This window comes from Elephantulus edwardii, unplaced genomic scaffold, assembly GCF_000299155.1.
Source record: "Elephantulus edwardii isolate Elephantulus edwardi_28Jun2011 unplaced genomic scaffold, EleEdw1.0 scaffold00109, whole genome shotgun sequence".
NCBI classification, from domain to species: Eukaryota; Metazoa; Chordata; class Mammalia; order Macroscelidea; family Macroscelididae; genus Elephantulus; species Elephantulus edwardii.
This window is the reverse complement of record NW_006399859.1, coordinates 4181541-4205877: the sequence shown is the minus strand read 5'-3', so window position 1 is coordinate 4205877 and position 24337 is coordinate 4181541. Positions and strand designations below refer to the sequence as shown.

Genomic DNA, 24337 nt, shown 5'->3' with positions numbered 1-24337 from the left:
CATGTTGCAAGGAGGGACTGGTCCTTGGAGAGGGACATCATGTTTGGCAGAGTGGAAGGGCGGTGAAGGAGAGGAAGACCTTCGATGAGATGGATCGATTCTGTGACTGAAGTGGTGAGAATGAGTGTGTTTGAGATGGCTAGGTTAGCACAGGATAGACCAGCATTTAGAGTTCTTATACATAGATAGGGTCACTATGAGTCGCAAAGCGACTCGATGGCACATGACAACAACAAGAATCTGTAACTTGTTGTTCTTAATTTTGCAACATTAATCTCAAAATCTATTCAAAGCTCTTTTCCTCTCATGCCTTCCAGTTAAAGCAGCTTGGGGGTGCTTGGAGGGGTTTGAAGGAGATAATGGCTTGACCTGCTTTCTCCTCCCCCTCTGTTTCCTGAGCTTGGACCTCTAAGATTGAGGCCTCATTCTGTTGGAGAGTTCTACTGATGGTGAAGTCTTAATCCACTAGAGTTGTCATAACATAGGAATCTCATCATGACCTACCCAGCAGGATATCCCACCCATGTCTTTCATGACCTTTGGCCAGCTCCTCCAGTTTCTCCCTAGCTCATTGTATTCATGGCTCACCTGCTTGATGAAAACTCCTCTTTGACTCCATACTAAGGTGGGCCTGGCCAGTGTGGTCTTCAGTCTCACAATCCCTCCGGGCTCTTGCATAGGACCAGCAAGATCATGGAGGCCATGTCTTCCATTGAGATACAGGCCTGCCACTGGCAGTTCTTTACTAGACAACCTCTCTCCAGTTCTTTTTTCCTATTCAGATGTCCACATGGCAAATTGTCCAGGTTTTTATCTAGCAGATGTCCAACTGAAGAGTGGAATGCTAGGCTCACCTAGCCAGCACCTCCACCTTTGAGTGATGCTTTGAACATTTCCTATTTAAAACTCTTATTGCTCTCGAAAACAGTGTATTCAAATTTTGTAAAGAAACTAGTATATAAAAACAAAGCAAACCAAAAAAATCTCTTATTGCTGTTGAGTCAGAACCAGCTCATAACTGACCCTCCAGTGGGTTTGCAGAGGCGGTAAATTGTGTGAGAAGATGTCACTAAGCACGACAGAGATACACCACCCTGGAGAGGATCAGAGAGTCGATCCAGCTCAACTTCATTGGGATAAGCAGTGTACTTATATACACAGGAAAACAGGATTGGGTGGGCTTACAGATGTGGGACATGTGGATTGGTCAGGAGGACCTCAGCCTCGTGCAGACCACTCCCAGCTCAACAAACACAGCAGCCGTCTTCCCAAGTGGTGCGCTTTCTCAAGCCGGTACAGCCAAACACAGGGGAGCTTTCTCTACCCCGTATTAAAGGCCGTTGGGAGGCTTGAACTTATCTGGAGCTTGGGCGATCTGTCCTGGCCAGAGACCCTTCCTTCCTCCCCAACATTCCGCAACAAGAAGGAATTGCCCATCTTTCTTTCAAGGAATGTGATCTTTTGGATTGGCAGCATAACTCTGTTCACACTAGGCCACCAGTTGTTTATTACTGTTAGGTGCCGTCAAGCTGAAAATGACACATAGGGACCCCGTGAACAATAGCTCTGAACCTGCCCCGTCCTGCTCCATCCTCACAATCTCTGATGTGCTCGAGCCCATTGTTATAGTCACTGTGTCAGTCTGTCTTGTTGAAGGTCTTCCTTTCTTTTTCTGACCCTCCACCTTTTCAAGCATGATGCCTTTTTCCAGTAAATGACCTCTTCTAACAACATGCCCTGAGAGTTGTATCACTTGTTATGCATCAGAGAGTTGGACAATGACTAAGGAGGATAGAAGGAGAATTAATTGATGCCTTTGAGCTGTGGTGCTAGGAAAACAAACAGATTCATCCTGGAAAGGGTTAAACCAGGAGGCTCCTTGGAGGCAAGGATTCTGAGGCTCTGTCTAACATACTTTGGACATGTTGTGAGGATAGACCTGTCCTTGGAGAGGGACATCATGCTTGGGAGGGTGGAGGGACAGCGCAGGAGGGGAAGGCCCTCTATGAGGTGGATTGATTCAGTGACTGGGATAATTATGGGGATAGGAGTGTCAGAGACAGTGCAATTGGCACAGGACAGAGCAGAGTTTAGGGCTATTGTACATAGGGTTGCTATGAGTCGCAAGCGACTCGATGGCACATAACAACAATAGGGAAAAATATCACTTTACTTTCTATTCAGTTACCTTTCAATACTCTTAACTCATTGCCATCAACTCATAACTGACCCTTTGTTGGATTCTGATGTTATAATTACATGGGAGGAGATTCCCCATCTTTCTCCTGTAGAGTCACTGGTGAATTTAAGCCATTAGAGATGCTTGCCCTATCACTTTGCAACTCAATTCCCATATCAGTAGTTTCAGACATTGAGCTAAGTGCTGTGTACATTTATATCTTGTTTAAGGTTTCCCACAATTTTGTGAGGCTAGTATTATCCTCTTTATACAGATAAAGAACAAGGTCCAAAGAGATTGGTACATATATTAAAAAAGGGAAGCTATAAGGTCGAATGGGGGCTAAACTACCATGCTGCCAATTCAAAGGCTGAGTCTCCTGTGTCTTACATCCTGTGTTTCTAACCACCTGTGTAACTAGTAGAAAAGCATGATAGTGCTTTAAAAAGTAATGTACATTTAATGCTTTTTGCTTTCCTTTTGAAGATGATTGAGTGCCCTGAGGCTCCTACTCTGATGAAAATCAAAACAACAGAAAACTCAGTGGTTGGAAAGCCCCAGAGATCCATCTCCACCCTTTCCCAGTGACTAAAGCTGGGTTTGGGCCCAGGAGTGTGTGTGCACCTGTCCTTGAAGAGTTTTCAGCAGGGCCCTGCCCTGACTTGCCTCTTACAGAGCCACAGAGAGCTTTTGTTTCGGGGCACAGACAGCAGACAGCCCAGGGCAGAGGCTGGAGGCCCAGGTGAGCCCCGTGGAGGTGCAGTTGGTTTAGGAAGCTTTCCCTGGACTAGACCTCCAGACCTTCTTTGTTCTTGGAGGCTGGACCAGTACAAGTCAAACCTTTCCAACAGCCTCCATCATCTAAATCTTTGTGTTTGGCAGTGAGTAGGACCATTGTCACTAGGGGACATCCTGTTTATTGTGTCTGCTTCTCTTATGAGTAGACTCGTTGACAGGCTTGGTGAGCAGCTTGCAAGTTGGGGTCAAAAGTGGGTCTGAAAGTTATGGGGCAGATGTAGTTCCTGTAGAGAGCACTTCTGGAGGAATAATGCCACAGCCTCCACAATCCCAGATCAACTGGGCAAACCTTACACAATCCTCGCCCAAGAGAATCGAATAGGAATGCTGGAACTGTGTGACGAGAGGCAGCCCTCTCTGTCTCTCAGACCCTTTTCCTACAAAGCAGGATTTTTTGTGTTATATTATGCCAATGGCTGTGCCTTTGTCACCCCAGCTTGAGGTTTCTCTTCAGCAATATTACAAGAACTCTCCTGTTCTTACTCTCCATGCCCAACATCACCTACAGCATCTGTACAGATGCTCGTTAGACAATGGCAACAGAGCCATCAGTCAGACTCTAAAGAAGTTAAGAACCAAGGATGTACTGGATTCTAGCAGAAATTGAAGTAAGGCCTGTAGTGTGTGTTCTTCATTTTAAATGGGGCAGTTGTAGAGAACGAGTAGGATTGCTTTGTTAGTTTCGCCACCAGTCAACTGGTGCTTCCTTGGACAATACTATTCTTCCCTTTAGGTCAACATTTTTTTTTCTTTTTTAGAAATAAAGAGGGTGGAGTCAGACAGACAATGATATTCCAGCTTCAACTCCTTGGGAAGTATCTTGAGGGAAACATTTTTGTGGGCTGGAGGATTTTGTTTTAGGTTGCCTGCGGAGACGCCCTATGGGACCTCATGGAAGAGAGACAGATTCCACTTGCCAATATGAAATAACACAATTCTAGCTATTTTTAATACTGTCTGTTATAGACCACCCATGGCATAAATTGTGTGGCTTCCAACCCCAGCCAGGGTGCCACTCCTGAGTGCTCGTCAAGAAAATGAAACAACCCAAATACCCATCAGCTGGAGAAAGGCTAAATGGAATGTGGATGATGATATCCTCACAATGAGCAGCGCTCAGCAGTATAAAGGAATACATTGCTGATACCTGCTCTGACGTAGACTGACCTCTACAGCGTTATGCTAAGTAAATGAAGCCAGCTGTAAAAGTCTACATGTTGCATCACATTTCATAAATAGGGCTGTGAAATGAGAAGTCTGTAGAAATAGAAAACAAGTTAGTGGTTGTCTGAAAGTGGGATTGAAGACTGATTGCAAATATGCATGAGGAATCTTTTTGGGGTGATGAAATATGCTGATAGTTGCACACGTACATATTTCCTCATGGAATCATTTTTAAAAATAATAGCTAGTGTGATTTTGTTCTTTTTAAATTGTGTTAAAATATGTATTATTGTGAGGAAACTCTATGAACTTGGAGGATTGATGAAAGTTATGCAAGTGTTCAGGTCTTTCGTTTATAGGGTCGCTATGAGTCGTCTACAACTCGATGGCACTTAACAACAGCAACCATCCAGTGATCACTGACTTACAGTGACCTTACATACAACACATGATAACTGTGATACACCCTGCGCCAGCCTCATGATCTCCCTTCTGCTTAAGTTCATTGCTGCAGTCACTGCATCAGTTCGGGTCAGCCAGGGTCTCCTTTTATGATGACCCATGTCTTTTCCCCTCCTCATCACATGTTCATAACAGATGAAGTCTCACCATCCTTGCTTCTGAGGAGCCCTCTGGCTACACTTCTTTCAGGACACATTCGTTTGTTCTTTAATATATTTCTATTCAGTGTTCTTTTTTTAAAATCTTATGCTGGTTTATTTACAAAGTTCAAATACATTGTTTTTCACACCAGAATTTTCCCATTTCTTTCACACATCCCATCCCTCCACCCATCTTCACCCCCCTGCTTCCACCCTCCCTCCCCTTGGATCCTCATACTCATTCTACAATAACATAACAGAGACTTGTGCACCAATGCTCATAGCAGTGTTCTTCGCCATCACAAGAACATGGACATAGTCACATAACCAACCACAATGGAATGGATTGAGAAATTATGGCACATTCATACAGTGGAATACTATGCGGCACACAGGAGCAATGATTTTGTAAATTACCACCTAACTTGGGAGGCGCTGGAGAGCTTTATGCTGAGTGAACTAACTCAGTCCCATAAGGACAGACACTGTATATATTCAGTATTCTTAAACCAACCCCACAGTTTGTAGTCATCAGTTCTTTGATGTTCCTATTCATTGTCCAGCTTTCACATGTGTATGTTGTTGATCTTAGGTGCCCTCGAGTCACCCTAGATTTACAGCAAACCTATGAGCAGCAGCCCTGAACCCTGCCCTATCTTACACTCTCCTCCCCATCCATGCTATACTTGAGCCCATTGCTCCAGCCTCTGGGTTAATCCATCTCATGGAAGGTCTTCCACTCATTGCTTACCATCCACCTTTCCAAACATGATGTTCTTCTCCATGGAAGGGTCTCTCCCAGCAGTATACCCAAAGTATGCGAGGTGGAGTTTCATCACCATTCCCTCTAAGAAGCACCCAGATGCACCTTGTCAGATACATATTTGTTCCTTTGGAAATCTGTGAGATAATCATTTCACTTCTCCAGCACTGTAATTCAAACATATCTCTCCTTTTCCTGGCATCCTTAGTCACTGTCCAGCTTGCAGATGTATAAGAAGCTATTGAAAAGATCATGATTTGAATCAAGTGCGCCTTAGTCCTCAAACGGACATTATGTTGGAGAGATCCCTGACTGCAGACTTCCTCAACAACAAAAATCCCTATTTTGTTTACTTGACTGCCGAGTGGAGATCCCAGAACACTTAATTATGCTCATGCAAAACCTATACCTAGATTAGGTGGCTATTGTCTGAACAGAGCAGGGGAACACTACATAGATTAACATCCATAAAAGTGTGCATCAGGGCTGCATCCTCTCTCCATATCTATTCTGTGTGCAGAGCAAATGATTCAAGAAGCTGGACCTATTGTTTTAAAAAATTGTAGCATCAGAATCAGAGAAAAACTCATCACAACCTGTGTTATGCAAATGACAGACCTTTGTGGGTTTAAAGCACAGAGAACCTGAGGGGTTTATTGTAAAAAGTCAAAGACTCTAGCCTTTAATGAGGATTACACCTCAGCATCAAGAAAACAAAAATCTTTGCCACTGGGCCAATTGGCAATATCATAATAAATGTAGAGAATATTGAACAGAACAGGTTAACAGTTTCATCCTGCTAGGATCCACATGCATATGAAGCAATTGAAAATACTATGGTTTAAGTTAGATACGCCTTAGTCTTTAAACTGAAGGTGTGTATATAGAAACTTGTATACGTGCCTATAGAAACAAGCTTCTATACACATGCTTTTTTTAGATATTTCATAATCCACACTCTTTACTACTTTAAAGACATCCTTGCCAATAAATTTTCCCATTGCTCTTTTTTCCATTGTTATTTGACTGCTGCTTCCTGTGATAGGTATTGTGGATTCATGTGAAATGAAATCTTTGACAGCTTTGAATCTTTTCATTTTCTGCTTCGCTATGACCTACATGTACAGCTAAATGACACTGATTACAGTCTTCATGTTGCGTAACCATCACCAGTGTCCAGTGCCACGTTTCTGTCATTATTGACAAATACTCAATGCTTCCTGAACAAGACTTCCTCTTTTTCCTCCCTTTTGTCTCTGTTTGTGATGGTGGTTGTTAAGTGCTGTGGGACTATTTTTGACTCCTAACAACTGCATATGACAGAGTAAAATGGTCCCTGAGGGTTTTCTTGGCGGGAGTCTTTGCTGAAACATATGGCCAAATCTTTGTCCTTTGGAGACAGTGGTGGGCTTGAACTTCCGCCCTTTCACTTAGTAGTTAAATGTTTAACTGTGTGAGCATTGGGGCTCTTTCTCCTCCTGGTAACCACTTGTTTCTATGTACATGTATATTCTAGATATTTCATATGTGTGGGGTCATGAAATTTTTTTTTGTGATTGACTTATTTCTCTCAGCATAATATTTTCAAAGATCACCTGTATTATAGAGTGAATATCATCACATGATTTTTCATGATACATTGAGTAAAAAGTGATACAAGGCATATCCTTGTTTTAAAAAAGAAGAAAATTAAAGTTCACTGAGGTTTAATCTGAAACAAGTTAGCCTATAAATGGTGAATTTTAGGGATTCAAACCCAAGTCTTTTTAGCTGCCTCCCCCAAAAAATATTCTTCTGGGAACACTGTGCTGTTTAATAAATTAAAAGGCATTTTACAGAACTGATGGAGCAAACTTAACAACCCCTGGATGTAGAGAAAATTGCAGCAATGGCCTCCAGGAGAGACTTCTTCAGAGCAAAGATGGGTACTTGTCTCTAGCTGATATGGTCCGGGGAGGGTGGGTGCTGACCCAGGCAGCCCTATTCTCTGCAGTGGACAGCTCCTGGTTATACTAAACTATTGTTTCTTCCTTTTTGTTTTCTTGTTTAAAATATGCATCATAAGAATTTTTTTTTCCCTTGAAAGTTTATTGTGGTTTGAGTGAAAGTTTACAGAACAGATTACTTTCCCGTTCAACCCAGTCAGTTTGTACCCATTTTTGCTTCATGGCATTAGCTGGAATCCCCTCAGTGTAACAGCAGCTCTCCGCTTCCTCACTGGGTCCCCTGTTTCATTGACCCTTCTTTCCTGCCTTCTGAACTTTGTTTTGGGGGCGAATACTGCCCTGTTGATCTCATATGGTTGACTTTTCTGAGAACTATGTTACTCTTGGGTGGAACAAATTATGGGTCTATTGTATGACTAAAAAATGATCTCCAAAAATGGGCTCAGTTCCACCTTTGAGGACCATCAAAGGGCCGTGTTTGTGAGGTGTGAGGGAGGCTTCACCATTCTATCTCAGAGCACAATGTCTGGCCTTCTGTTTTAAATTCTGATCTACATTTTTTTTAATCTACTCTGTCCATTACCTTCTTTTGTGATCCTGGTCAGATGGTCACCAGTGGTAGCCAGATCCATCTAGTTCACCAGTCTGGTCTCAGGCTGGTAGAAGAGATAGTTTTTATGATCTATTAGTTGCTGTGGCCTAGTTGTTTCTTTGAGTATCATGGAATGTTTGATGAACCAAAAGAGAAAGAATAGTTAAATTCTCACCAGCTAACTTAATAAACAAAACAGGTAGGTATGCTTTGAAATTCACCACTCAGCAGGCTGTATAGGTAAGCCAAATTATGCAGTGTCAGGCCATGCTTTGAGCCAGAAAATCTTAGATTCAGATCTCTACTCCAGTGCGCTTATTCCTTGCTTCTGGCTCTGAATCCATTTACATGGCAGTGACTGTGATGCTCTCTTCCTGATTTTGCATGCCAGCCCGGTTTGCTACTGTTGGCCTGGCATAATTAATAATGATTTTTTCCACTCTCAAAAATGCCAGGGTTTGCATGATACTCAATAATTTTAGTTAAAACCAAAGGATCCTTGTTGTGCAACCATGGATGCTGACTGAAAGGAGAGTAGCTGGATCCACAGTCAACACTTTTGATACCAACAGTCAGGAGATCAGGAGACGTATTATATTGGGCAAATCTGCTTTTAGGGACCTCTCCAAATTACTGAAAGTAAGGATGTCAATTTAAGACTGAAGAGTCTCTGATTCAGGCCAGGGTCTTTTCAGTCACTTGCTGTGCATCTGAGAGATGAACTGTGAATAAGGATGACAGAAAAGGAATTGATGCCTTTGAGTTGTGGATTACCTAAAGAACAGATGTCTTGGGGGGAAAGTGCAGCCCGTGTGCTCCTTAGAGGCAAAGATGGTAAAGCTTTGTCTTACACATAGTAGGCATGTTTCTAGGAGAGGCTGTTCCTCAGAAAAGGAAATCAGGCTTGAAAAAGTAGAGGGTTAGCAAAAGAGAGGATGACTCGTAATGAGATGGGTTGAGATAGTAACTGCAGCAATGGGTTTGAGTGTGTCGGAGATGATGAGGATGGCGCAGGACAGGACTGGTCACTTTAGTTGTATTGGACTCAACAGCATTTACCAATAATCTGCTTTTTGGGAGAAAGCTGCTTCTCTGCCCTGGGGCTAACATGGAGGTGAATGTTACTCATGCATTATTATTATTATTAGGGCTCTGGTTTGGAAGAAGAATGTCTCTTCCATGCAAGAGACTCAAGATTCAGTTCTTGGCAAGTGCATCTCATGCACAGCCGACACCCATTCACCTGTAGAGGCTTGAGTGCTGCTATGCTGTTGAACAGGTTTCAGTGGAGCTTCTAGATGAAGATTACGAAAAAGATTTCGTGATCTGCTTGTGAAAACTATATGGATCACAACCATTGAATCTCCAGCCAGTTATGGAGATGCCTTGATAAAGAAAAGACATTTTTACAGAACAAACCCCTGGAGGTAGAGAACATTACAGCGCTGGCTCCCAGTGGTCCAGACAGCATTTTGCTCTGTTGTGCACAGAATTTTCCTTGGACGTGGAGGGGTAACTCAGTGCATTGCAACGCCCTCAGCTTTACTTCTCTTGTCAGCTCGATATACAGTCTAGCAGCAAATCAAGGGCTGTTAGCAGAGCAGAGGGAGCTGAGTATCCACCCCACCCGCCAAGATTTCTTGTCCATCCACCATGCTGGGTGGCCCTACTGCTTTACCCATAGGGCTAATTCGGACCCTGTTCCCCAGCATCTGGTGTTTGAAAAGCTGCATAAATGAATAGATTGCCAAAGGAAAAACATGGTTGCACTCAGAGCCTCAGCCCGTGCGTAAATATTTTATTCCTTCTCTGTAACTTTTTATGCATGCCTTGAGGCAAATGCATTTTTTAACATCTGAAAAAAAATGTCGAGAATAGAAATACTTGGATCCCCGCCCTGTTTTAATTTCTTTTAATATAAAATAAGAGAAGTTGTATGTGTGAGTTCTTTATGGAAACAAGTCTTTGTAGACCACGTGCACCTCTATCCTAAATGTAAGACACTTAAGCATTGGATCTAAGATGCATAATCATGTATTTGAGAGAAGGAAGACATGAAGGGGAGCAAAGATTTTAGAGCAGGATAGCAGCTACTTGGTACATCCATGGTGGTGCAGAGCTTTCAAGAAGGACTTGGCAGAACTGTGTTAAGACCAGAGTGTCTCCTCAGCATCGCCTGCTCTCCCTCTGCCCCCAGTAGGAGAGCCTTCATTCCTGGATAGGTTGCTTTGTCTGTACAAACATGGTCTTTCTTTTTCCATTGTCTTCTTACCCGGCCATAAAAATGTTTTCCCCCCAGTAAGTCATGACCAATGAAATAATACTGGAATGAACCTGAATTGTAAAATGTGAGTTAATCAGAATAGTAACCTGAACAGGGAAAATTACAGATTGATACCCTACTAGAAACATCATCTCCCTCTTTGGAAACAAGCACATTCCCTAACAACCAAGTCTCTTGATCAGCAAGGTTACAAATAGCGGTGTCCTACTCAAAGATGATGATGGACCATGCCATGTGTGTTGCTCTCCGTAGCCCTGGCAGTGTGCCAGTCTCTTCTGCAACAGGTTCTTAAAAAAGGTCACTATGCCTCCTTATCCCATTCCAAGATTTGCCCCATAATTTTTCCTGTTTCTGTTATTGTTCAGCTTCACCCAACTTTTTAAGACTCAGTTCAAATCAGTATACCCCATCCTTCAGTTTTTCTTGTGGTGTTTCCAGTCTTAACAGTTACAACTCGCCTGCGCACTCACTGTAAAGCCAGTGGGAAGATGGGGAAAATCATTTAACTTCCTTGTGGTTTAGAACTGACTTTAATTGACTGTGATTCCAATTGGGTGTTCAGGAAGTCTCTCATATCCTCGAGGTATTAAACTTGTGTGAGGGCCGAAGCCCATTGAGCGGGAGGGGGAAGGGCTCCACACCTAACAGTCTTTTCATTGTCTTCCAGAAATCAGGAATGGAAATCTCAAGGCCATCCTAGGCCTCTTCTTCAGCCTCTCCCGGTACAAGCAGCAACAGCAGCAGCCACAGAAGCAGCACCTCTCCTCGCCACTGCCAACCGCCGGGTCCCAGCCAGCTGGCACCCCCTCCCAGGGCCAGGCTGGCACGCCTCAGCAACAGGTGCCAGCCACTCCCCAAGCCCCGTGCCAGCCTCACCAGCCACACCAACCTGTGCTCCATCAGCAGTCAAAAGCACAAGCTGAAATGCAGTCCAGGTGGGACCCCTCTACCGTCTGTCTTCCTCTACACCAACCAGAGTCTGGCCCAGACCAAATGTGTTTTCCAGCAGAGCTGCTTCAGTGCTCAGAGCTACTGAGAGTTCATGCGGAATTAGCATGACCTTGAAATGGATGCAGTGAGGCCACTTTCTGTGCCTGGCGGAGATATGTGTTTTTATAGGTCAGAATTGCCAGGAGCCAGAGCTAATTAGCTGCTCCTTTCGTAACTCTGGCCTATTATACACGCTTGTTTGCAAGGCTCCTTCATATGCAATAAATAGCCCCTAAAATAGAAATGACTATAATTGTTAATAGTAGCGCAGGATAGGGCAAGGTTCAGATCTGTTGCTCATAGAGTCACTATGAGTCACACATAGTCTATTCAAGAATACCTACCAGCAACAGAATAGGCTTCAAGAAGCCCTGGTGGTACAGCCCTGGTAGTACAGTGGTTAAGAGTGCCAGCCTTCTAACCAAAGGACCAGTGTTTCAGACTCACAGTCTTTCAAGAGAAAGATGTGGCTGTCTGCTCCTGTGAAGGTTTACAGCCTTGGGGAGCAGTTCTGCTTTGTTCTGTAGGGCTATTATGATAGACTCTTCAGCTATGGGATGGCTTAAAAACCCTGTGCATGTGTGTCCATGAGCTGGGTATTCAGTGTTGCACATGAGGGTAATAAGAGGAGACAGAAGTTTTCTAGTTGCTGCATCTGTTCATCAGAGAGAAACAGGCCGTGGGAGATATGTGGGGAATGGCTTTCAGCAGAGAAGGAGAACAGTCACTTTTCTTGAGGGGGGAACATCCACAAATGAGGATGGCTATCAGTAAACGTGTCTGTGTTTTCTTAAGTCCCCACCACTGGTAGGTGGGTACCAGTAAATGTGACTGGATTTTTTTTAAGCTTAGAGAACAGGACAAGATGTCAGGAGGTTCCCCCATGCAGAGCTGGGCCTCTGCTTTGCAGGATTGGATCTAGGTTTTATTGGCATTCTTAGAGGAACTGATGCTTGCTTTTCAGGTTCACCAGCCAGTCATGTCTAAGCAGAATGCTGGCTTCATCACTGTCCACTTTGTAACAAGTGAGAGGGGTTAAATTCCCAAGCAACTCTGCTTAATCAGAAGATTGCCTTGAAAAACATTTGGTTTCATGGGGGGTGGGGGGGAGGTGGAAAGGCAGAAGATGGAACTAGAGTATTTGCAGGATCCGGTTCTTCAGAAAGTTTCTAATTGTTGCTTTTTCTGAAGCCATAAACTTTTAGCTGTTAAGCCTAAATGTCACTGCACAAATTGATGACTTGCCTTAATCTACTGTTTGCTGAAGAGGAATGACCTCTCTTTTCCAGTCGTCCAGCGCAGCAGCTTTAATTAGCAGCGGGCTTTCTGCACACCTTGATACCCTTTACCGTCCATTGTAGCGTAGAGCAAAGCTCAAAGCTGCCCACACAAAGCAGCTGCCTTTTACGTGGCTACAGCTTTCTTCCCAGGAGCCATGATGGTCCTCAGTTGTGATGATGTTGAAATCAGCAGTGATGGGCATAATGTAAATCAGCCCCCCTAATTAATTATCCAATTATATCCAGTTCACATAATGGAAATTTGTGGGATGGAGACGTGCCTGGACTTGCAATGAGGAAGGCACAGCCAACAGCCAGGCTCATTCCCAGTGGGAGAGGCTGCATGGACTCTTTCCTGATCAACAGCTCCCTGGTGGCCCTGGGTCACTGGGATGGTCAGGACACCCTTCTCCACACTGTCTTCTGCATCATGCTTATTCCCTGGATGTTGACTAGGGTTATATTGCAGACAAAGGGTCATGTGGGGACCAAAAATGGAATAATCTGATTGTTACCACTGTTGCTGCAGACCTATTCAAAACTTTCAGTCTGCTTATGGTTATTCATTTGTCTGGTTAATATATAAGTGCCTTCTATGTGCCAGACACTGCCATAGGCACTTTAGGGATCCCAGCACAGCCAAGGTGTCTACAGTCTGTAGACTATTAGGTGAGGCATAAAAATTAGCAAACAAACAGGATAACATATTAGTTATTGGTGGGCTGTTTTTGTTATGTGCCGTCAAGTCGCCTGTGACTCATAGCAATCCTATGTACAACAGCCCTGAACTCTGCTCTATCCTGCGCCAGTCTCATTGTCTCCAACACACCTACCCCCATTACGCCAGTCACTGAATCAATCCATCTCATCTGGCATCTGTGCAAGATCCTGTGGTGATGAAGGAATTGATATATTGATGAGTACAATAATAAAATAATGACAATCAGAGGGGCTGGCTCACTACTTGAGGTTGAGCTAATGGGAAGGTCTTTGAGCAGATGGCACAGAAGTGGCCATCTAAATGACCAGGAGCTAGTCATGCAAAGGCCAGTTGTAGCACATTTCAGACAGAGGGGCAGTTGATGCAGAGGCACTGTTACTAGAATAAGCTGGGCATGTTGGAGAGGCAGAAAGCAGGCTACATGGGCAGAGTTTGGTGGGTGAGGTGGTGGGTGCTGTCATTAAATTGAAAGAAGTCAGTGTGACTGGAGGTCCCTGGAGTTATACCATGCTATGCAAGGGTCAAGGCTGCCTCAGAGTGCTGGGTAAAGAGTTTAGATTTCATTCTAAAAGTGACAGGAAATGATAGGAAGGTCTTGGAGAGAAGCTGGTTAGTTTTGATTCACACTTTTAAAGATTGCTTTTAGTCCTCTTTGGAGAATGAACAATGGAGAGCAAGAGTGGAAGAAAGGACCCCATATAAGAGGCTTATTATGGTCTCTTAGAAGATGACAGTGGGTAGGATTAACGTGATGGAAACCTATATGGAGATGGATCAATTCAAGATGTATTTTGGGGGTTGGATAAACAAGTCTTAAACATGATTGATTGTTGAAATGATGGAGAGAAAAGAATTGCAGATCAGGCCTAGATTTCTGGTTTTTATGTTAAGTAAATTCTGGTATTTATTGAAATGAGGGAGCCTGAGAAAGAAGTCAGTATTTCTTAAGAATCTGTAGAAAGGGACATAGAAACTAGGCCACAGAACTCTTATTTTTATTAAGCATCTTATTAGATATTGCTGCAAAAACAGGCATTGAAAATCCCTGGGCTTGAATCACTGAGCTTTGCTAGCCAGTATCTTCTGTTTATTTCCATGGTAGGTGTTTACTTATTTTAAAGAACCAGATTCTTTTACTCAGGGCACTAATTTCCTAGGGGGACAAAATCCCACTATTAACAGATCTTCAACTAAAGAAGATCCAGATTCACTTAAGCCTGGTTTTACTGTCATTTGTTCTAGCTATTTCTTACCATCATGGCCCCCTAACCCTGTCATCTGCTGACATAAATGAGGCCTTCTCTATGTTCTCACCATTTTATTTTGCCTAAGTTCAGCTACTTTGCCAGAGATAGTTTAATCTATTTTATACTGATAATTTCTAGTTTTACTTGCAGAAGTTAACCCTGTTCTCAAGATCTATAGATACATACTAACACTCTGGCTGTAAAGTTAAGTGTAGTAGAATTTCATTGTTGGCTCAGAGTAATTGTATCTCTAATCCAAAAATTCTGTCTTAAATAACCGAAGGACTAAGAGCAATGGTTTCAGCCCTTGATCATCAATGTCGAATATTGATGCAGCCTCAAAATACTAGACTTGTTTTGATCCTGTGTTAGAATTCCACTGTATATGAATGAACATGCCTTAAGCCTGTGTGGAAGCTGTGTGGGTTGATTGATCACACTTTGGGGCAGCAGATACTAAAACATGACAACTTGTTTTATTATGGCAAAAATATGTATAACAAACACAAAATGCCATTCAACATTATTTGCAAGTATAATCCATTGACAATTATTTTGTTCATCTTACTGTGCAACCATTAAAACTATCTATCCATTTGCAAGTTATTCCACCATAATTCGCAGAAATTCTGAACCCTCTCAGCAGCCTAGTGAGTATGGATTTGTGCTGTTAACCTCAAAACAGGTGGTTCAAATCCACCAGCTGCTCTGCTGGAGAAAGACGGGCAGTCTCCTCCAGTGCAGTCTGTAATCTCTGAAAATCCACTGAAGCATCAGCTGTGAGTTAACTCAGTGAATAACAATAATATACACTAAACAGTGACTATCCCTTCCCTCCTCCCTCTCATCCTTTTTAAAAATAAGCCAGCTAGCAAATAATCTCATAGCCACTGAGTCAGTTCCAGCTCATTGGGATCATATGTGTCACAGAAAAGAACAGAGATCCATAGCTAAAGCATGGCAGCTTTTCCATAAAGTTGTGAATAAACGTATTATGGAAGTTGTCAAAGGAAGCCTGAGGTTTTGGAATGAGGCATCAGAGCAACAGTGATTCTTCCATGACGACCTTTTACCTCTTTACTTCAGCTCTTCCCACAGTTTATGTGTTCAAGAAGTAGATCCGTATTTCACCTCTCATAAAAATCTCTTTCCATTCTAGAGTCCAAGAGAGAATGTAGTCTCCAAACCTAGAATCTCTTTCAATCTGTAATACTATTATTATTACTATTCATTTGTATAGGAAAAATCTCAAACATTGTATCATGTTTTCCCCTCCATTCTTTTTAACCATTTTTACTTTTCAAGATTGTTGTTGTTGTTTTTATGTGCTGTCAAGTCACTTGCTACTTACTTGGCTCATATCGACCCTATGTACAACAGCTCTAAACCCTGCTCTATCCTGTTCCAGTCTTACTGTCTCTGACACACCTACCCCCCAATTACCCCAGCTACTGAATCACTCCATCTCATCGAGGGTCTGCCTCTCTTCTCAAGATTGTCGTTGTTGTTGTTGTCGTTATGTGCCGTCGAGTTGTTTGTGACTCATAGCGACCCTCAACATTAGGGAAACCAAAATTGCATTTCTCCTCTCTGATCCTTTCATAAACACGATGTGCAGAATATATGGATACAAGAAAGATAAATACTTTAAATGCCTCTGCTTTCCATAAGGGAATAAATGAGACTGACTTTTAAATTTTTCATTCCATCTAATCAGTATCCTTCAGATGTGTAAATTTATGATCTGGAGCCCAGAATTTAGTACTTTCAGCAGGTTTCAATGGTCATTTCTATACCACTGAGAGGAAAAATTCCCAAGAGCAATGAAATTTGCAAACATTTATACTTGTTAGGGTTAGTTTATGTTGTGCTCAGGACATTTTTCTGTAAAGCACCTTGGTAGAACTAGTATGTTAAATAGAAACATCTAACTACATTAAGAGGGCACACAATTTGTTTGCTTGTCAGAAACCCCGCTCCCATTGCCAGGCGGACGGTCTTTTTGTGGGGGATAAGCCTGGAGTAGAATGATGTTTGGTAGTGTTGTGTTGTTTATATATGTCAGAAGGGGGGCGGCAGGAATCCAGTTCTATTCCTATTGTCATAAGGCTCAATTCGTGTCTAATGTATCTTTCTCCTCACTCAGTTCTTCCACTTTTTTTTCTTCCCTGTTATACAGTGCATCAGCCAAGGATTCATCTCAAAGCAAAATCATCCGCTTCACTTTGGGTCAGAAAAAGATCTCTAGGTTAGATTTTCTTTGTGTTGTTCTGCGAAGCATGGTTTAAGCCCCACCCGTTGTATCCTCTGCTCTGGATAAGTCTTTTGTTCCCTTTCCCCGTTTCATGTTTGCAGTTCGAGAAAACCAAACATGCTTTGGCTAATGATCCAGCTTTGAGCGGAAAACTAGATTTCTGTGTATGTGTGTCAGAGTGTAAGTGAGATTGATGTGTGTGTATTGTTGCTACATTTAATTTCTTTTGGATGACTGCTTTGTTATTAGTTCTGTCTGATTTCTTAAGAGGTGAGTTTTGTAGTAATTTTTATGATGGGTTTGTGCCTTGCCCTGCCCTGATCTGGCTCTCCCCTCACCTGCATCTCATTTGTGTGTGTGGTGCTTGCTGTGTATCAGTTAAAAGTACTAATGTGGGACTGGCTTTCTCTAACAGCTAATACGTGAATCCAATTGTCCATAGGAAACAGAACAGCGAGGCAGCCATGTCTTGTTTTTGTGCCTGGATGGCCTTGTTTACTATGGAGAGAGATCGCCTCGGTTCCCTGGAAATAACACTCTTATGAATTAACTAGGGAGCTCTGGTGGCAGAGTGGCAAGAAGCTGCACTGCAATCCTGAAGGCATGCAGTTCGAGGCCACCAGCTGCTCTGTGGGAGAAGGATGAGCAGTCTGAAACTGCCTCTGAAAACCCTCTGGAGGGTTAGCTATGGGTCGTTCTGACCCTGCAGTACACAACAGCAACAATTCACTAACTAGTTCTCTTGCTCAGTCGGCCCTGTCCACCCATTCCGGAATATGGGAGGTTGCAGTTACATCCAGACATCTACCATTGTGGTAAAGGTATCATCAGCTAATGTTTTTAAAATGTTTACTGTGCACCCATTTGATCACATTGTTTATTTCATCCTCATGTCAGTCTTCAAGATTCAATAGACAAGTCACATATGAGAGCCATTTTACAGATGAGAACATGTAAAATTAGATGTTACCTAACTTACCAAAGGCAACACAGAACGTCAAGAACCCCGTTTTAATCTCTGTGCTAAATCCGGAGGCCACACTTTTTTAAACTACAGTCTATTTACAAAATTTGAATACATTTTCAGACCACATTCTTCCGATTTTCCTCACAGAATCCACAGTTTAATCACTGTGCTAACTCCAGAACCTACACTTTAACTGCTGTGATATTTATGTGGTTTTTGAGGATCCTCATTGTTGCTACCATTGCCTGAGGCCCTTGTATCTTCACAGAAATTGTTGCTAGGGCACAATCACCTCTCTTAGCACAGTGGGGTTTTTGTTTTCTTCTTTTTTTTTTTTTAATTGTCTTCTTCTTTAAATCTTAAGGGAAACTCACACTTCATTTCTAGTTTTATTCATGTAGGAAATGTGTAACGACCACCTGTGTGCTGCCTAACTCTGTGAGGCTCTGGGACTCTTTCCTGAAAAGCTCACACATGGAGAGATGCTGCTTAGGTCCTGGTTGACAGGAGGAGAATAAACCAGCATGTTACACAGTTTCGGAGGCTTAGTGGTATGGAGTTGTACTGCCAGCCCAAAGGTACTCAGTTCAAATCTACCAGCTGCTCCAGGAGAGAAAGGCAGTCTCCTCCCGTGTGATTGACTGACTCTGAAAACCCACTGGACGGTCAACTGTGAGTCAGTTCTGACTTGAAGGTAGTTAAACACAATAGTAGCCATTTTCAGGTATTCTGGTGGTGTAGTTAATACCTTAGAGGTTGTACTCCTAACCAGAAGGTCAGTGGTTCAATTCCACCAGTCACTTAATAAGAGAAAGATGGGCAGTCTCCTCTGTTCATATCTTCAGCCTTGAAAACCCAGTGGAAGGCTGTGATGAGTGATCATCAAAGATGTCAGTGGGCTTTTGGTTTTCTAGTAGCCGTGCAGAGAATGACTGCTCTCTCTGGCAGGTAATGCAAAACAAAACAACGGCATGGCAGCCCTGTGTGTGTTAGAGTTGAACTGGGTTCCGTACTGTTCACTGCCTCATCGGGGGACTGGGACTACCAGCCATTCTGGCAGCATCTAAATATGTTCACCATTTGTACCACTAGCAGATCATACAGAGATCTAAGTCCGAATAAACGCTCGCTGCTCTAGCAAATGGATTCATTCTCCATTCGTTTGCATGCTGTGCAAATACACATCCACAGAGAAAGGAAAAGGGAGGCGGTGAGCGTGGAGGAAAGCTGCAATCTAGGGTTTATTCCCACGATGTGCTCAGCCCTGGACAATAAAGAAAACAGGAGCTGCTTGGGGAAAGTCTCTAATTGGGAGCATATGCCCATCCCCTGAATGATTTGTTATCAGTCCCAGATGATGGAAAAGCACAGCCTGATTGGGAGGCGATAGGAGGAGAGGAAGAGCTGAGAGCGTCTCTCCGCCCCGAGCTGTGCTGGGCACAGACTTCCGAGCTCTTCACACGCCAAGGTCTGACCTTCCTTTGGAATTACCTGCAGTTTCTTTTGGATGCCTTTTATTTCTCTTGAAGCCAGTTAAGGAATATTCTTTGTTTCCTTATTTGCTTAATCCTCCTGACCTTTCCTCTACCTCCCTATCTTCTCACCCCCAAAAACACATTCATGATAAGAATTTTGGCTGATCAGGCACCACTGTAACTGATAGAGTTTATTTGCCAAAAGAAACATCCCCGCCCTTCTTGGCTGAGTACGACACTCTCCCAGAGCTCTGGAACTAGGTTGATTGTTCAAGTGCGAACACAGCTTGAACCATTGTGATTCATAGACCATATGACTGGTACCAGGAATATTGAGCACAGGGGAAGCCTCTGGTCTGAATCCAGGTTGGGTGGGTGTGAGTGGTGGTGGTGTAGGGGTCATGAAAGAACGTGGCACTGGTGTGAGGGATTTCCATCCATTTCAGCAGGCGACCACTCTTCTTGCCACCCCTCCAAGATATTTAGGCTCATTCTACTCAAGGGATGCAGAGAAGGCTGAGAATACAGTTTTGCAGTTCTAGAAAAAGTCTGTCTTTACCACTGTGGAAGCCAAATTTCTTTAGCTCTGAGAGCCTGACTATCCTTATGGGTAAAGGAGTAATTCTTGATCACAGTGTTAAAAGATTCATGTCATTTCCAGTCTGTCCACACAGAATCCAGCAATAAACGCCATACCATTAATAGCAGAAATGGAAATGTGTGTGGGGGGGGGGTTTGGTTTTTTTTTTGTTTGTTACTGTTTTAAATGGAGATGTTGATGGAAATGCAGCCAAGCCCACCTCTAGCAAGTCCCACAGGGCTGATCTCCATAGTCATCTTGGGTTCAGTCTTCTCTGTTCAGCTTCTGAAAAACAGATACCATAGAAATGAGAGACATTATAGCATTTCCTCATCTTGTCTGGCATAAAGCATCTCCAATTAGGACCCTTCTCCACCACCCCACACTCCCACCCCTAGTGCCTGAGCATGTGCACACAAGCTGCCTTCCTTCCTGGGATGAACCATCTCTGCCCCCAGCCTTTGAAGTGGCTTTTGGAGGAAACACGACTTTCTCTTCTCCAGCACGTACAGCATGCAGAGTGAAGGAGCCAGTGAGCAAATTGCAGGTTACGGGCTGGAAGTTTGACCGCTCTGCCTGAGCAGCTCTGCATGGAGTGGAGAAATCAGCCATGACTTGAGTGACAGCTGAGTTGTTCTTCTGCTTCCTTGTCATATTACTTTCCTTAAACTTAATTTTTTAACAACAGCATGTGTATGCTACAAAGAACCCATCTGTGTCCTCTGTCCTTTTGTAACTGTTTGCATGTGGAATGATCACGAGAAGCTGAGTTGCTCTTGGAAAGGAGCTGCTGGAACCCTCAGGCCTCCTAAACAAAGCAGGGTTGAGGTTCTGTGACCCCCTCTTGCTGCTTTTCTTCAGTGAGGCAGGCTCCGTGGCAGCATCTGCTCTGGTCCTTGTAGCTTTTCTGCAGGAGCAAGGCCCAGCTCTTCCGCACATAGAGATTCTAATGCTAAAGACAGCAGATGCTTCTAGGCTCGAGGTTGATAGGAGTTCCCATGATACTTAGGGATGTTAACAATAATGAACTTCAGAATGTTAGCTAGAGGCCTCAGGTCTGTATCACTGGTAGCAGAATACTGTCTGCTTTTCAAATTCAGCTCTGCTCTCAGCTTGCCTAATTAATGGCTTCTTGCTAGAAGGCAGGCTCAAGTCCAGGATTGGTAGTAGGACAAGCAAGGTCTTCCGACTTTGTTACGCTCTGGCTGCCCTGAAGTCCAGCACACACAGTGCTCTCACGCCATGTTCTCACTGTTGAAACAGGATGTCGTCTTGTGTACATGCTCTGCTCTTAACTTCTTTCGAGCAACTGACATCGGTCATAGTCTAATTATAGCAGAACCCCAGTTTTAAACCTCAGAGTTAATACAGATTTTATCCGAAATGTGGAAGAAATTATTTAGTCTTCACTCATTTTCCACATTTGGTTAAGTAGAGATACTTGACCCGATCAGGTATACTGGTGGCAAGCATTAAGGAGCTGATAACTGGTTTCAGCTTTGAAGTGTCTTTTGATGGTTAAGTGTGTGACATTCGTTCCCCATTCACCATCGATCAGCTGCCCTAATGACTCTGAGAACTCCTCCAGTGTCGCAGAAAACGTAATCACCGTCATCTGAAGACTGTGCTTTCCCTATTAAGTGGGCTCAATAGAGGGACTTTGAAGCAACCTCCCATGAGAAACCCAGAATACTCTCCTGTAAACCCAGGACCAGGAATATTTTTCTCCAAGGAATAGGGCTCAGAGATGGCTTCTAGCCACTGCAAGTGAAAGATCTCTGGCTGTCAGTCACAGACACTTGGATGAGGTGGTTTTTCTTCTGTGAAGCTCATTAGTTAGCGGCTAGGCCTTCCTGCTGAACCTTGCTTCTTTGGTATTATTAGTCTCAAACTCTTGTAGTTTTGCATCTGACTTTTGTCTAATATCTTAACCTCTATGGGTTTATTTTCTTCCCTTTACTTTTTGTTCTCCTCGGTCTTATAAGGAGCCCTAGTAGCTTACTGTAGAAGGAATTACTGAGTTGCTCACCAAAAGGTCAGCTGTTTGAATCCACCAGTTGCTCTGTGGGAGGAAGATGAGCAGTCTCCTCCATAAAGACTTTCAACTCTGGAAAACTAGTGAGTGGAGAGTCCCTATGAGTGGGGACTCAACTTAGGCCATAGAATCACTAGGAGTGGGACTCAGCTTAGGACATTAGGTTTTGTTCTTGTTTTCTGTCATGAACTATAGCAAGTTTCACTTACAACACTAATTCATTTCAAATTGATAATTATCCTGTTGGATTCTTTATCTTTTTTCCCCACAGTGATAGGTAAGGATCGTAAATGACACAGAGACATTTTGGGCTTCTCCTCTTAGAGGCAGGTATGTGGGTAAAGCCTACATCCTTCCCATTTCACTACACTGATTATTGAGGACCTTGAAACTCTGGATGAATCCTCTCCTCTTTTTTGTGATTTGAAATTTTTGGGGGGGAGTGGTGTTTATTCCATGCTTTTTTGTAAATCCTCCTCTTATTCTGTAACCTGCTATACCCAGCCACTGTGACATTGCTGTGACAACATCTTGAAACAAGTGTGTGCTCCTTATCCAGGTCTTTTTGTGGATACAGAGCCTTCTGCAGGCTACCACTAGGTTAATTAAGTCCAACTCAGAGAACACCCAGGTAAACCCCTGTAGAAGCTCCACCACTGCATGTAAATATGCATGCAGATAACACGGACTTGGAGAGCTTGTAGGACTCGATTTGCATTGGAAGCAGAGCCAACAAGTACTAAGATCCCTTTGCTAGATCTCCTCTACCAGTTGTGCTGGCTGCATCTGGTCTGCCAACACAGGTACTGGCACTGTTAGTTTTGCATCTCACTCTGTGCTTGTCTTTATTCTCTTCAGTCAAGTGAATATTCTCTTCGATCAAGCAGTGACAAATTAACAAAGAGGAAAATTGTCTTTGGGGTAAGAAGCATTGCTTTATCGTTCCTGCTTAGTTGGAGGAGAGAAACTCCTTCCTTTCTCCAAGCTCCTAGTCAGGGAGCTGGCTCAGCTTCTTTTTAACTATATAAATTTTACAGTTCTCTCACACCATCTCATGTTCTCTGTTTATTCTGTAACTATCTTTCTTGCTCAGCCAACAAGAGAAAGTTTAAAGTGATTGCCTGCTTATATCTAAAATGCTTCCAGATTTCAGACTTCTTTGGTGCCACAGATTTGCCTGGAAAGAGAAGGCTGAAAGCTTTATGAGTTGAAAATTCAGACATATCACTAGATTTAATAATAATATTCTGCTGAAGTTCCATTGGCTTTTAAACACAGTTATATAAGTTTTTAGCTGAAAGAACTAAATATTTCATCATGCATTCTTCTGTCAACCTTAATTATTAGAAATAGCCTGCGTTAGTAAATCTCTGGACTAAAATTCTCATTTAACTCTCTGAGGAATGGGCCATAATATCTTTAGACACATAGAAAAAAAAACCCAAACCCTAGTGACTTATTTCCCAAACCACCCAAAATGAGGTGTTTTATTTAAGGGGAAAGTTTATGTTTGTCTTTAACAGATTTGTGCTGGCTTTACAGAAAGAATGTGTGATTTTATACATCTACTGTGAAGAGAAGCCAGGCTTCAGCCTCAACGTGGTGCCTGCAGAGACAGTGTGTCAGGTGTTGAAGGGATATATATGTCTGGACAAGTGTTTCCAAAAGGCCATAAGTTTTCATTGCTGATGTGGGATTCTGAGTGCTAGCAGTTCCTTTTCTGATCATTATAAATTATGTCCTTTTCTTGATACCTTTTATCTCCTGGATGATGGCAAATACCATTTTCACTACTTCCCAGAATACACACACACACACACGAAACAGTTTAGTGTCTTAACAGGTCTTTATGCCTTCCACTTGTTAGAATTAGAGGAGATAATGTCTGGGTCTATTGAAAATTAACCAAGCCGGGGGGCGGGGGGCAACTTTGTTGTTTTAATTAGTTAAAGATCCACATATCTTCCTTCCAAAATTTCTCTCCTTGCAACAATGAATGAATGAAAACCCAAAATCTCTGTAAATGTTCATTAAAATTAATAAAATTTAATAATAAAAAAAATTTCTCTCTTCCCAAAGGACAGTTGTTGACATTGATGTTGGACTCTACTGGTATTATTAGTAGGATAGGTGTTTGTAGTGGTTCCACCAAAGCCTTTGACTGGTGAGCCTTCTAAGACCTTATATCTCAGCTGCTTTCTTTTACTTCCTGCATGGTTGCAGTTCTTTCTTCTGAGACACTGCTGTTCTCCCATGACTGACTTTATTATCCTGTTGCTTATGTATTTTAGACTTCCAGGTCCTACTGCGAGGGTATCAGCTACAGGCAGTGAGGCCAAAACACGTGGCACTGGGGTCTCCACTGCTAACAACCGACGCAGCCAGAGCTTTAACAACTACGACAAATCCAAACCAATCACCTCTCCGCCTCCTCCACCAAGCAGCCATGAGAAAGGTGAG

The 24337-nt window shown here is 43.0% G+C and overlaps 1 protein-coding gene across 3 annotated transcripts in view; it reads left to right on the top strand.

Moving 5' to 3' along the window:
* Positions 1–24337, top strand: part of NAV2 (neuron navigator 2) — a 948472-nt gene that overhangs the window by 663259 nt on the left and 260876 nt on the right. For all 3 annotated transcript variants that reach the window (XM_006892015.1, XM_006892014.1, XM_006892013.1), the window contains exons 5-6: positions 10996–11263; positions 24169–24332. In XM_006892015.1, coding sequence (XP_006892077.1) covers positions 10996–11263; positions 24169–24332 — 432 coding nt within the window. The remainder of the gene's footprint in view (positions 1–10995; positions 11264–24168; positions 24333–24337) is intronic.